The sequence below is a fragment of the Cydia strobilella genome, chromosome 17 (assembly GCF_947568885.1).
Source record: "Cydia strobilella chromosome 17, ilCydStro3.1, whole genome shotgun sequence".
Taxonomy (NCBI): Eukaryota; Metazoa; Arthropoda; class Insecta; order Lepidoptera; family Tortricidae; genus Cydia; species Cydia strobilella.
In genome coordinates, this window is record NC_086057.1 from 4,578,026 (window position 1) to 4,593,287 (window position 15,262).

The following is a 15,262-nucleotide window of genomic DNA, read 5'->3' on the forward strand; positions in this document are numbered from 1 at the left end:
ATTATCTATGACTACGCCTAGAAACTTATGAGAAGGGACTTCTCTGATAATCTCATTATTATATACAATATTTACATTTGTTGTGTCCTTGCTTAATATTAATAACTTGCTTTTGTCTGGATTGATCTTTAAGTGTAAGTAATTATTGTAATAAACATGAAGTTCATTTAGCGCATTATTAATGTGAGCTTTAGCTACATCTAAATTAGAATTAATAGAATATATTACAAGATCATCTGCAAATTGCAGTATATTAACATTAGAAGTATTTACAAACGAGTTTATCTCACTAGTATACAAATTATACAGTAGAGGAGACAGTGTTGCTCCTTGCATTGTGCCTTTGAAAACTTGTCGTGGTCCATGTAATATGTTATTAAATTTAACATATAGCTCTCTATTGTCTAAAAAATTAAATATCCATTTGCATAATTTCCCGGGGATATTAATATTAGACAGAACTTTTACTAGTATTGTAGGGTCAACATTGTCAAATGCTCCATGTACATCTAAAAATATACAACAGCATGTGACTTGTTATAGTTAGCCAATTTTAAATCCGATATAAGAGATATAAAGCTGTCAGAACAGCTTCTACCTCGCCGAAAGCCATTTTGAAATGAAGGCAATATATTGTTTGCCTCAACATACCAATCAAGTCTAGTCTTTATCATATTCTCAAAAACTTTACCAACGCATGAAGATAGAGAAATTGGTCTATAAGAGTTTGCCTCACTAGGAGGCTTGTCTGGTTTTAAAATAGGTATTACACATTGTGTTTTCCAAGATTGAGGTATTTTTCCTAGTAACCAAAGTAAATTCATAATTCTTAATAAAACTTTTTGACCATTAACATGCAGTTTCTTTAAAAGCAAATATGGTATGTCATCCAAGCCTGGGGTAGTATTTTTCCTAGATTGCAGACTTACAATGAATTCCTCCCAAGTAAAAGGTTCAATAAGGTACTTAGACTCATTATTATCATTGTTACTTTCAAATAAACTTTCTATAGAGGTAGGATCGTTACTACAACGTTGGGTTAGTTTAGTTATGAATGGTTCTATAAATTCATCATTTTTGATTATCTGCTTAGATTTTAACCCCTTAAAACGTTTAATATTATTCCATATTAACCCAATAGGTGTACATCGATTTAAAGAAGCACAAAAACTACGCCAGCTACTAGTTCTTTCCTCTGCTATTGTACGTTTTTTAAGAGCAACAAGTTTCTTGTACGCAATATAATTTTCTAAAGATGGATTGGCCCTGTAATATTTTAACGCCTCATAGGCTTTAATGACACTATCCTCACATTTTTTATTCCACCAAGGAACCGGCGGTCTGCTAATAAAGTTTGTATTTTTAGTAAGTTTTGGGATACATTGTATTTTTAATAGATCGAGTTCAGAACTAAATTTGTCATAAGATTGTATAGGATCATTCTCATTTAAAGTAAAATTCGAGAATACCTCTTCTGAAAGCTCTTTATATTTATTCCAGTCAGCTTTAGTATATATAAATTTATCTATTGGATCATTTATTTGGTATTTTTCAAGAGAGGTCAATATACTGATTATAGTAGGGTAGTGATAGCTGCCCATAGGGTCATCATGGACTTGCCACTCGCACAGAGGTGCTATACTTGCACTGCAGAAGCTGACATCGATCGCTGAGGGATTTCGATTGGGGTAAGTAACAGTAGTTGGATTTCCGTCATTTAAGATACATAGGTCTAAGTCACTTATAATATCAAACAGGGTGTTACCCCGAGATTGGTTAGTAGCGCAACCAAACGCTGTATGATGTGCATTGAAATCTCCTGATATTATTATAGGTGTTGGTAATTTCTCAATTATATTTTTAAGTCTATTTAGTCTTATGTGTGGACGGTTTGGAGGACAGTACACACATAAAACTGATAAAGGCCCTCGGTCAGTCACAATTGAAATTGCTACATTTTGAATATTTTCATAAAAGTCAGTGTGTATAAAAGTATGTTTATATATATTTTTAACAAGTATAGCAACTCCGCCATGTCCATTTTTAGCATATTTGCAGTAAATATTATAACCAGGTATCCTAAAAGCAGTATTAGTTGATTTTAACCAGGTTTCATTAAGAAGACAAACATCAATATTATAAACTTTTAAAAAATTAATTAGCAACGGTTTTTTATTTGTGGCTGATTGTATATTAAATTGAGCAATTCGAATATGTGTATAATCCATTATTTAATATTTTTAATAAGCATATCTTTAATAGAACTGTTAGTGATTGGATTAGAATCGGTCTTATTTGCTAATTCTATGAGAGTACTTTAAAGCGTTCAACAAGTCTACATTCTGTAGTAATTCTTTTTTAAGGTCAAGTTTCGGTGTTTCTGCTGGTGTAGCTGTAGGAGAAACATTTTTTTTCTGCGATTGTGGTTTATTTGCTTTTTCTGGAAGTTTTACAGTTTTGTCAAGGAGTATCGGAAACTCAACTTTTCGAGTTTCGGCTTTAGAGGCGTATGTGATATTAGTTTTTTTTCTGTTATTTTTTGGAGTTTTATTGGACAAGTTTTCGATATTGCTAAATGAGGTCCGCTGCAGTTTGCACAACATAACTGATCCGGTTTGTCACAGTCCTTGTAGAAGTGGTCGCCCGAGCAAATGGAGCAACGCTGTCTTCCGTTACATACTTTAGCTGCATGGTTAAATTTAAAGCATTTAAAACACTGTAGTAGTGGAGGCACATATTCGAAGACTCTGTACGAGAATAAATCGTACTGTACATTGTCCGGTAGTACATGCGACAAGAACGTAATGCTCACTGTCTGTAAAGCAACACGTTCCTGTCCGACTTTTTTCGTGAAGCGGCGGACCGCTATTATCTCATAGATAGAGCTCAACTTTGTGTATAAATCCTTGTTAGAGATATTGGCTGGCACAAATCTGATTATTCCAGTTTTTTCGATTTGGGTCGCCGGTATGTACGCCTTCATGTTATATTTGGTCAAAAATGTAGCGTTGTTTAGAAAGTTGTTCGCTGTATTATACTGCTTGAAAACGACCGCAATTTTATTAGCATTTACGCGCTGTATAGCCGTTACACCTTTTATGCCACTTGTGAATATGTGGTTGAGAAATATTGGACTTTTATTTCCCAATCTGTCCTTTGGGTCCACATGCTCTACAAAAACTTTAAACTCCAATTTTCCCGAGTTCTCAGGGTATAGTCTTTTGTAGTCCGGTTTAAAGTACGGTAAATATGCACTATTAGTACTATTAGATTGCTCACCCCCGCCGCCATCGTCCGTGCCGCCTAGGCCGTCGGTTTTGGAGCGTTTAAGGGTGGGCGGGTTTTCCCCGCCCCCCTCGTTTCCTCCCATTGTTTAGCCAGTAACTATAATTATTTACAAAATTTTACATCAAATATATACAAATTAAGTTAGTTTAAACTAATAAACCACAATTTTAAAAGTTTGGAGCGAAAATTTTCCGACTACTTTTTTCAAGTTCCCGCCAAAGAATCCCCAAAAACATGTCAAAGAGGGTCATTTTTTTTTATTGTTTCGGATTCCAGTCTAACCTCACAGACGGGCGTACCGGACCGCGACCTTGCTTCGCTCTCTTATATAGTCTGGCAAACACAACTTGTCAGGCAGTAAGACACCAGGAAAACTATAATCATCCCTTTCTTTTGGGTACTTGGGTGGGTCTTTAGCACCCAGTATGATTCTCTCTGTGTTTGAAATAGGACAGTCCGGGGAAAAACGGGCCAAACTATGACTGCGTCCTTAACTCACCTTTTGAGTAACCGTGTATCATAGACATAATTAATTTTAGTTAATTAACAAGGTTTTATAATAGAAATTAGTGAAACTACTGAAAATAACTGGCAGTTGGATTTGAAATTTGACAGTCCCTTGAGGAATATAAAACATTATCATTATTTTCAGTTTTGAAAAATGTAGTAATGTCTACATTCAAAGCAGCTATTTTAAAATTTTTCTTGGTTAACACATAATTAAGCTACTTTCATGTACCTAAGGTTGCTGTTAATGTTTGGCCTAATTCACCCGAAATTATCGTGAATTTAGTTGTGAGTATTTTAATGCATAATTCCATTTTTTTCTTAGTCGTTTCAAAGTTAAAGGCGCTTAACACACTGCATCCGATTCGCACGTCGCGACGTGCGAGCGGGATATTGCTATAATACGCGCATAGCGTTGTCTTGCTCAAACATCGGAGCGACGTGCGAATCGGATGCAGTGTGCCATGCGCCTAGCCCGACAAGTTACACCGTCGCGATAATGCATAGTTACCTCTGCCTCCCACTGCCGTGAAATCGCACGTAAGTACCTAATAGTACCTAGAAGATAAGTGCAACGATTTTGATAGCACAGCACGCAGTGCAAGTGTGCACGTAAAACTTCTATGAAATTATGACGTATAAAATGACACTCGCACTGCGTGTGCTATCAAAATCGTTGCAGGCCATGAATCTAGTATAACTGGATCGGTCATGAGGGGTGGGGGGAAATGACCGAACGGGGTAGTCTTATGTATCTTTCAGTAGGAGTAGCAGAGAAAGCGCTGTTATTGTTTGTCCTTGTCACAGTCTCACTTTTTTTTATATTCCCCACCGTAAATTTGTATGGTTTATGGTGGGCTACAAATCTAATACACCAATCATATTGTCGCATTGCGTATGTTCCGTTCCTCACGGGCGCACGCGTATAGCTCATCTATGTAATGCTAGGTCAATGTTGCAGACTTGTCTTGGCTATTCATACTCCTACAATGCAGTCCGCCTCGCAGGCGCTATTTCTAAAAAAAATATAGCTATTTTGGTGATTTTTGATCACATACACAGCGAATTCCTTTATATATTTCAATAAAACCTGCTAAGCCCGTGTTTTTCATTGTAAAGAAAATGGCGGACTGCAGTCCTGCATTAACATTCACGGTCCAATTCACTACATAGTCCAGCTACGCAGGACGTCAGACCACACCACAGACAATCCTGCGCGGCGGACTGCAAGCGCTGGGCCGGGCTTGTAGGACTTGTAGTACGCCACGTAGTCCATGACCACATTCACAATCCTACATAATGAGGCGGACTACCATGGGAGTGTGAATGAGGGTATTTCTACGCGATTTCACAAGCCCGCTCCAGACTACGCGCCGCGATTCGCGCACGAGTGTGGAGGACCCTTAAGGCTTTTTTGTGCTTGCTGCATGCCTTTGCTTAGTGACAAAATGGCGGCAAAAGGTTGAAATTCAATGCTGTTCCTTCCTTCCTAATCCAAAAACACTCAACTGCAAAAATAATTATTATTAATTAACACACTTATTAATAAGTTATTAATAATAACCCATCAAAATCAACATTAAGAACCTAATCAATTGTCAATATTAAATCAATGATATATGTCCACAGATTTGTCTTGACTTACCTGACTCATCCTCGCAAATGGCAATATATTCAACTTTAAGTGATGCTATGAGCTACAAAGTATACGATTTGGTGCCAAATTCTCTTACCGCCAAAAGTTTAATCAGTTCTGGCAGTACAAATTCAAACTACAAACGACGTAAAAGCAAGAACAAGTCAGTCTATATCTCTAATAATCATATGCACTTGCGTGCCCTCACTGAAGAAAAATCCGAAAACAAGCTCTTATCTTCTTTTCAACTAGCTGCGAAATTGTATAAATCTAATTCTGATGAATTCAAAACGCCTCAGAAAATGAGTAAGAAGAGCAACAAAAAGTCCGTGTTGACTCTTCCTAATGAGCCAGCTGTACTGCCTCAGTCTTGCACTGTAAGCGATATGAACGACAGCGAATATTTCAAACGTATTCACAAACCTAAGGCGCAAAAGACGAAAAAAAGCCAGCCTCGGAAGAAAAATCCCAAGCTACCAGATTACAACTGTGAATATTATGACAGAGACGCAGACTACTGCTCCCAAATGAACGTATACCTAGATTGTAGTTCTGTAGATGTTGTTAAGAATTTTAAAGGCGACTGCCGGAGAAAAGCAAGAGATTCTTATAATTCCAAAACTGAAACCAATGCACCGTCTCCATCTGATGTTTGGTCTGTGTTGAGGAATATGAATAGATTTCAATTTTATCCATCTCCACCCATGTCTGATGACAGTAACTACGAGATAAAGCCGAGAAAAAAAGTAGTCAAGAAGAAACTTAATAGAGGGTGAGATATCTTTGTGATCTAGTCTTTCCTATGAGAGAATTAATCAAGCTGCCAATCTTTAGTTACCTATAGACAATCAATTTAATTTAAAATTTCATAAAAAGTTGACTATGAATCAAAATGTTTCTGTTTCAGCGTTTATGAGACGTGCCGAACTGAGCAGATTTATTTCCAAACTGAGCTTAATGTTCCTGGAGATGGCAGTCTTTCAGCGTCTTCTCAGATAACCGTGATCGACAAAAATGAAGAACTCAATAAATTTTGCAAAAAAGTGGAAATTACATCTTTTGAACAGAATGTACCACTGGTTACTCCAAAGAATAAGAAGCAAGATTCGCCAAAGTCTAATAACAGAAGATGTAGAAATTCCAACCTTAAATTTACAACAAAGAAAAATTCCGCTAGCAAAGATACGCTCATTGACCAAAAATCTAAACTATCTGAAGTATCGATGAAGCCAGATCAAACATTAAATAGAGGTGATGGCAGCTTTGAAGATTCACAGACAAAACATATTTGTACGACAGTTGAAGTGCAAACCGAAACGGATAGTGATAGTAAGTATTTAAAAAAGAAATAAATATTATTAAGCTATATCACAATACTTCTTTTTTTTTGCCTTATCTCCACTACATGAGTTTGTCTGGAAGAGATCGCTCCTTAGCGATATGACCGCCTGTTGTCTACCAAAGAAGTTGTGCTTAATTTGAAAGTCATGTTCTTTTTCATATTGGTGAACAATAAAGAATATTTGTATCGTATATCAGGAATGTTGATAGATTTGATAGTATTAATAGAATTGTATGTTGCAGACAAAAAAGATGATAAACCTCAAATAAATTCTAACGTTCGTGTACACAATGCTGTAAGCAACACCGGGAGTATGAGCGGTGATATACCGAAACAAATTATGAACAGTCGTCTGGACATGAGAGCGCCTCCCCGACGTCCTTTACCAAGTCGGGTACCCTGGACTAGCACTCAACCGCGTCCCAATATTCCACCGGATCGCCCCTTAACAAATGCTTCTAAAGTTATACTCATTCCACCTCATGGCTTGATGTTTTCCAAACTACAAGACAGCCCTAGAGTCCCTTACCAGGCCACAGCGGATCCAATGCACCCGTTAACTCAAACCGCCATACGCAGAATTGTAGCCAAAATCAAATTCCCATTGGTTATTTTGGAAAAAGATCAAGTCAGTGGCACATTTGAACTAGAACATTACGATAACCCACAATTCAGAGGATTAGATGAGCATATGTGGCCTTTCATGGTCAATTGGATGGAGAAACCTAAATCACCTGAATTTGAAACGGCGGCGCAATTTAAAAAGCAAACTTTCAAGGACAAAGGGCCTATTTCGACAAACTTTGATTGTACAGTTCGCAACAAAAAGAAACAGATAAGTTCAACTCTCAGTAACGTGGAATCTAAACAGAATAGTGTCGCCAAAACAAAACCAGCATCCCGATTCCGAGATAACATATTGAAGCTTTTGTATAAGAAGACTTCTAATCAAACGATGGGTAATGATATCTTACCTAAACGTGTCCAGCGGGACGCGAATGTGAACCCGTTGCCAATCAGCAGCAATAACGTTGGTTCAAGCAAATGTAAGACATTGAGCGTAGTCACCAGCAGTAGCTCCATAGCAAAATCTCGAGCATTGATTCCACCTCGAGCGAGCGGTCCATCTCGAGCGAGGAGTCCACCTCGGGCGAGGACTCCACCTCGAGCGAGGACTCCACCTCGAGCGAGGAGTCCACCTCGAGCGAGGACTCCACCTCAAACGAGGACTCTAGTGAGAACAGAAAAACCAAGTTTTCCAACATCACCCCTGCCGCCGACATCACCGTCCAAAATTTTTATACCCCCGAAAAAACGTGAACCTCAAAGAATGTGGGGTAAAGCCAAATGGGCGAGTGATTTTATTGAAAATGTTATTAATAAGATTAAATGTGGCATATATACTAGCGAACCGCAAACGAAGAATATAAATTTGCAAAAACCTCCTCAGAATCGCACAAGCGATACCAGTGACTTAAACAATAGTAAGTGTGGTTTGTCTTAAGCAATTATGATTGTGTAATAAGGTATGGATCACACCAAAAAGCTCGGCATAAGACCAGTGCGCCGCCTCATCCCGACACGCTTAGTGTTCTTTGTAGGAAACTTTATACCGTAACACACACTGATTGGCTTCGGAACAGCATTGCCTAGCCTGTCTTCCAACTGGTTGTCACCGCGCTTGCGGCTAGCTGTCATCGCAGAGACGGCGCGCTTAACGCCCGCGGTTTCCCCCTCGGCACCATTGTTAACACAAGCACTGTAAGCGCACTGTCGCTCAGCTGTAAGCGCGTTGTCGACCAGCAGCAGTAGCCATTCCTACACGTTAAGTCGCTTCCGTTACGTGCTTGCATTGCGAGCGGATGATTTGTAATTTGGGGCGGCGCTGGTCTGATACCAAGCTTCTTGGTGTGCTCCAACTTTTAAGATTATTGTTAAGCTATTCTGTGAGTTACAGATGCAAAGGAGGTGTCCATTCAGGTGACCATGCCCATAATTACAGAAGATTTCACGCCAAAAGTCACTATACAAAAGAAAAGGGAACTTACTGTAATGTTGCCTGGATTTGATGATGCTATGCCGCCACTGGAAATAAAATCAATGACTCGGAACTTAATCGCAGTGAAGCATTGCATTATGAATGTTTTACTACAATTTGACGTGAACGTACCGCCAGAAGCGGACCAAAGCGGTCTCGCCATCAAGCTTTCTACTTCTTGCATACCTCTCTCTGCAACAAAGAGCAGGACCAAAGTATTTAAATGCAAAACTGGTATCCTTAATGCTGCATTGCCTGCTGAACTTTGCAGCATTATACCGAGGGTGATGACGCAATTTTTGAATAAAGACACGCCACCGCCCCTAACATTAAACGAACCAAAGAAAAATGCATCTTTAAGCACCATATCTGAATACACGACGACATCTGATATCCAGGAGCCAAGCATATTTCCATTGTTGCCTCAAATAAGAATGTCTTCAGAGCTGATGAGATTAAGAAACGGGAGATTCTCGAAAAATCCAAAGTCGTGGGCAGAAATGTCAAATGAAAACATTTACATCATTTCAATAAAGGAATTTCCATATCAGTACCGTAACATAGTAGGAATATTGTCACCGCAAACATCACTATACCGTCAAGACATTGTAGTACATCCGAGTTGCGCGTTAGTACTGAATTCAACCAAAACTCAATGTATTTCGTCGAATCTTCCAAGTCAAAATTCTGCATCTAAACCTAATTTATGCACAGATTTAGTTCCGTATACAGGTAATAAACTATCATATGGTGGATGTATAGTACAAAATACACAACTGATAGCGTTAAAAGAACTCTTCAATAAAATGTTACAAGTCAATACAAATTCTCTCTCGGAGTATTTACCTACCATCAAGATGCAAACCTTTAATAATCATGTCTACGTGAACTTGACTATTGGCAACCATCAGGGAATAGGTGCTTCTTTGTGCATCGACACTACACATTTTAAATATAAACCGCTAAGCATTGTTACTACGATAATGTCATCCACCGCTACTGTGAAATATGAACGTTCTGAGAAACAAATTGAGTACATAAAACTTGCGGAGATAAAAGAATCTAACAGAACAGAAACAAGAAAACTAGTGCCGAATTCATCAATGACTAAAATTAGAAAGAAAGGTCACGTGAGATACGTACATCTTTATAAGAAATGCAAATCCACTTCGCACATCGTAGCGGAACGAAGGAGCACGCCTTTGAGTAAAGTGACGAATTTGGACGAATTCTTTCAAGCAATGGGCGCGGGGAAACTGCTATCCAGTGTTTTTGATGGCAGTTGTGAGAAGAAACTTCTGGCGTTCGTTTCAGACGTAAGACCTATTGAACTATTTTAGATTGAATCATTTTGAATCCTTTAAACGCGGCGCGTTATCGTCAACCTTGCCGAAATGCACGGAGGTTGATGGGCTGTAGCTGCGCGCGTCAGTTGATATCTTTGGCGGTCAAGGTGTACCTAAAAGATACCTAACGCCATTACATCAGACAATATTTTTTCAGCTGAAAACTTACATTTCGGGAATAACACCGAGGCAAGCTTTATTAGTCATGTTACTGGCAAACAAGAAAGATACGTGCAATTTAATAAGATTTCGGCCCGTAATCCTGCAGGGAATAGCGGTCCATAGGATCACATGCGCTAGCGAGTTGAATATGGAAGTCGAGGTCATTGAAAAGGAGAAATTCAATAGTATGCCAGAGGTACCTAAGCGTTGATTTATGAAGTATAAAAAGTAGAACTAGCCAATTTACAAAATATTTAGAACAACGGTTACACTCACTTGAATTTTTTGTCGCTATTGCTAAGTGCACGGAGTGCAGCCGCCGCGAGCACTCGAGCCTGAAGAAGGACCCCCGATGGTCCCAAAACATGTCGCCAATAGCGACAAAAGAAACCAAGTGATTTCCGTTGTTCTAATATTTTAAAATATGTCTCAAGAAAGTTTAATTTTGATTAGCCAATTAATTTACCCTAATCAAACTATCTATTATATAGATAAATACATACTTAAGATAATATATAACATCCATATAGCACTAAGCCTAGTTCGGACAACGTTAGTAATTTAGTCGAGTGGAGAGTATTACGTGTCTGTAAACCAAATATTTTGTCGAGTAGATTAGTCAGCGAATTAGTCTTGTGGATCCATTTTATTCTATTTTTTCTGGCGAGTGAGCCTCCCCCACCACTCTTACTTATCTACTCGACAAAATTTTTGGTGTTCAGACACGTTTAGTAACTAAAATACTCGCCACTTGACTAAATTAACGTAGTCCAAACCAGGTTTTTTTTTTACATTTTATTTTACGTTTAAATTTTATAAGTTTTTATATTTGTATCATTAATTTCCACGTCACAATAAATAAAACAGTAAATAACATCCATGCATAGATCGTGATCGGCAACGCAGGCTTCGTCAAGTGGACACAAAAGCAAATCAGCAACAGGCTTCGTCATCGACTTACAAATGATGTAATCCGCAACAGGCTTTGTCTAGCTTAACCACTAAATTAAACTATTTAGGCTATGGTGCCACCCCGGACCGTAGCCGGCCCAAACGTCCCCATGACACTGGCAGCGTTGCCCCGTTGAATTGCCAAGGAGATCTGTTGGACCAGGTACGATCCGGAGCGAGGATCGCAACCCCTATCTCTCAGTCGCCGACCCAATTCCCACACAAACTCCTTAGCCTCCGCACCCCAAGGTCCTGCAGTCTCCACCGCAACTGGTATAAAATCATACATTGGTTCCAAGGCAGAGTACTTCGTATGCTTCTGCTTAGCCGCATACTCCGCAGCTGAACCAGCAGCACCGATGGTGTGACTCAGATGGGACGGGGCAAAGGTGCTAACACACGTTGCGTCCCATAAGAGGCACCGACCCTTCTGCCAAGGAACCAATGTAAGACCATCTGGCCTTTTGCCATCAGCCCGGCTCAATCCCGGAGGCTCCAGGACACAGGGAACATTGGCTGAGACCAAAGCCCTGCGAACTACCTCATTTATCGCATGGTGACGTGAAAAACGCCCCGCGCACCTCTGACAACTAAGGCCATGGTGACCGTCCTCCTGAACCATGGCTCCACATATACACCTATGTACCTCGCAAACCTTCGAACCCAATCGTAAGGCAACCGCAATCCTCAAAGAATCGTTATCTAGTAACGTGCCTAACTGAGGGGAAGGCAACGCATGAAGCCATGCTCCTGATTCGCACCTAGATGCGGCCTTGAGGCGCGCTAAATCTGAGCCAATAGCCTCGCTCAGCAAATCTGCAACCACCTTCTTACATAGGATGTCGTCCCAACCTCTTTGGGTCGCAGGATTGCTTGGCGGTTCCGTACCCTGACAAAACGATGACCACTTGACAAATGCCTCCGCAGCAAAAGGTATCTGGGAATTGCCACCATTGTCAGACAATATTCGAGTGACTAGTCCCAAAGTACCATGTGCCGAGGCAAGGAAAGCCACTACCAGGAAAACCAGGGAGGGAGGGAAACCAGGTTTTATTTTCTACTCACCATGCTGCGTCTTATCTACGTAAGCGAACACTCGTGAACGCGAAGCGAAGCGGGCCCAAGGCGTTCGCGTTCGCAACGAGATCGCCCACGTAGGACACTTATCTATTTATGCTAAATTATCATTCGACTAAAAGTGTTTCTGCGATACGTTATGCGAAGTGTATTTTCTGAAACGAAACCGCGAACGCGAGTGTGGAGTCGATTTCGCTGATTAGCGAACTAGACTCCACACTCGCGTGTGGAGGGCCCTTGACAAGCAAAGTTATACCAGATGAGGGTAACCCGTGATGAACACACAGATAAATCTGTCGAAGTCTAGTCAAAGGTCCCACTTTGTCGCTTACCATAAGGACGAGATTTGCTTGTATTTTTATACGAATATCCTGTCAAAACGTCCTTGGCAAGCGACAAAGTGGGACTTTGCAGGGAAACGCAAACGACACAAATGCTCTTATACCAGGATTCGAACTCGGGGTCTCCTGATTCGGAGGCAGGGTCACTATATAGCGACTATAGGTACAGAATAAGTAATAGTATTATCATCTATAGGCTAGGAGGCCGGACAACTCGTGCCCATATAAATATGAAGCAGTGAATTGAAATATGAGCTTTAGTTGTTTTTTTCAGTATCCGGACGTGCCTCCCTCGTTAGAAAGTAAGGAAAATAACGATAATCTTTTGGAAGAATTGATTTGGATAGCGAAAACTACTGTGAGATTTTTTTTATTTCTTTTCACACTGCACCCAATCAATCAATCAATATCATTTATTTGCAAGAATACTTAATTTTACCTACCACCACCACCTTAACTAATTTCTGTTCAGCCCAGTGGTTGGCTGGTAGAGAATGCCTCAAGGCATTAAGTCCGCCTTTTGTACTTTTTACTTGTTTTTTTTGCAATAAAATTTTAAATAAATAAATAAATAATATAGTTGGTCAAACCAAACTGGCAGTAAGTAAGAACAAAAAAAACTATACTCATCCTTTTCTCTTGGGTGCTAGTACTTAACCCTTAAATGCATAATGATGTATATATGCATCGTATATTTGATGGTCCGTGGCTCAATATGCAGCTATCCAAAATATTATTCCCTCAATCTATACAACATGACACATCTATTTCAATTTATTAAAAAGTTATACAAAAAATCATGCATTTAAGGGTTAATTGACGATTGTCCGCACGGCCTGATTTGATCGGACAATTTTACTAAATTGGCGAAAAATTGTCCTCGTCTGGATAGATTTAACGGACACACGGTGGACCGCCACACACGATCGAACGTTCGTCTGTAAACACTACGATCGTGGCCGACATTCCGTTTCACGAAACATCGTTAACAATATTTGACATGTAAAAAATACTTTGTTTCGAATTGCCAAAAATGTTTATTATTTCTACGAACGCATTTGTTTGATATAGTTGGTCAAGCAAATCTTGTCAGTAGAAAAAGGCGGCAAATTTAAAAAATGTAGGCGCGAAAGGATATCATCCCATAGAAAATTTGAATTTCGCGCCTATTTCTGCTGACAAGATTTGCTTGAACAACTATATTTTTGCAGTTCTATTTTTTTACATGAAGAGATATTGTAAACGATGTACTAATATTTCGTAAAACGAAAACGATCCTTTAGCCCGATATCGGAGCTATAACCGCGATTATCGAAGTTAGCATTTCTCTTTTCTCTCTGTCACTCTTATCTTATTATTACGCCTTCATTGAAGTAAAACAAACATGAACGCTGAAAACATTACACTCTTTTTTTTGGGCAGTCGTGTAAAAAGAAAGATCCCCGCAGTTGCGGACACAAAAGTCGCTTTCGTGCGCGCATCACGGGCAACTTAGTCGGTCGAGTCGAGTCGCGATTTATTTGTCGAAGAGACAAATAAATCGCCTGGCGACTAAGTTGCTCGTGCGCGCATACCCATGTGAACAAGACCAAACTTATAGTTGGGCAAGCAAATCTTGTCAGTAGAAAAAGGCGCTAAATTCAAATTTTCTATGAAACGACATGCCTTCGCGCCTACATTTTTTAAATTTGCCGCTGTTTTCTACTGGCAAGATTTCCTTGACCAACTATATATATATAATTTGGGCCGATTTATATTTTGTTTTCGATTTTTTTTCGGATTTCGATAAAATTTGGTGAATAGATACGAGTTCCCTATGCTACCGCATTTTTAATGCAATTTTACGTATGTTCTATGAAATCTCCCTCCGAGTTACGAAAACGTATGGAACTAGAATTACAGTTTTTTTTTGTCCCAAATGGGGGATTTCGTGTTTAATCCACCCAAAATGAGCCTCACCAAATTTTATCAAAATCGACGAAATAAAAAAACCTATTTTCGCCCGAAACAAAAAAAAATCTAGTTATCCACCTGACGACCTAATTAATGTACAGGCATCGGATTATCAGAGACAGTTCGACGGATCCTCTGAAAAACTGCTAAAGACCCTATTAGGGAAGAGAAAGAGGTTGAACCCATCGTACCTGCGAGTGATGGCGCGCTACGTGGGCCTCGGGCTTTTGAAAACTCCAGTGAATCGCTGAACTCTGAACCTGTGCAGTTTGGAATTTGCTTTGCTTTGAAATTGTTTGTGAACGTCTGTTTCGTCATGTATATTATCTTGTGGAATTATCTATTCATCATAAATTATTAGGTTCGGAATTTCTGGTTTTATTTTGGTCTTGTCTTGTCTTGTTACGTTACATGGCACACACACAATGTGGTGTCAGTGTGAATTAACAAATTAAATCTATCTTACTCTAACAAGTATATTGTTACACTTTCTCTTTCACACATGTAAAACTATTGAATCAAAAACAACCCACAGTTCCTAATCTTAAGGACTTCGCTCGTGCATGTGCTTTAAGTACCTTGCCTTGGTAGCCTAATATTTTGTGAATTTGTTTATTCGGT

General features: G+C 39.4%; 1 protein-coding gene across 3 annotated transcripts; it reads left to right on the forward strand.

Annotated features, from left to right (window-relative positions):
- The first annotated feature begins 3,931 nt into the window (after positions 1-3,931).
- LOC134748799 (uncharacterized) lies at positions 3,932-15,010 on the forward strand. 3 transcript variants are annotated; one of them, XM_063683591.1, is made up of 8 exons: positions 3,932-4,083; positions 5,425-6,203; positions 6,339-6,760; positions 7,016-8,257; positions 8,725-10,127; positions 10,315-10,515; positions 12,963-13,046; positions 14,743-15,010. In XM_063683591.1, the coding sequence occupies exons 2-8, from the start codon at positions 5,458-5,460 to the stop codon at positions 14,890-14,892; spliced, it is 4,248 nt and encodes a 1,415-aa protein (XP_063539661.1). In that variant the 5' UTR covers positions 3,932-4,083; positions 5,425-5,457; the 3' UTR covers positions 14,893-15,010. The 3 variants fall into 3 exon arrangements, with proteins under 3 accessions (XP_063539661.1, XP_063539662.1, XP_063539663.1); XM_063683592.1 differs by having other exon boundaries at positions 3,933-4,083; positions 8,731-10,127; XM_063683593.1 differs by lacking the exon at positions 12,963-13,046 and having other exon boundaries at positions 3,933-4,083.
- Positions 15,011-15,262: the final 252 nt, after the last annotated feature.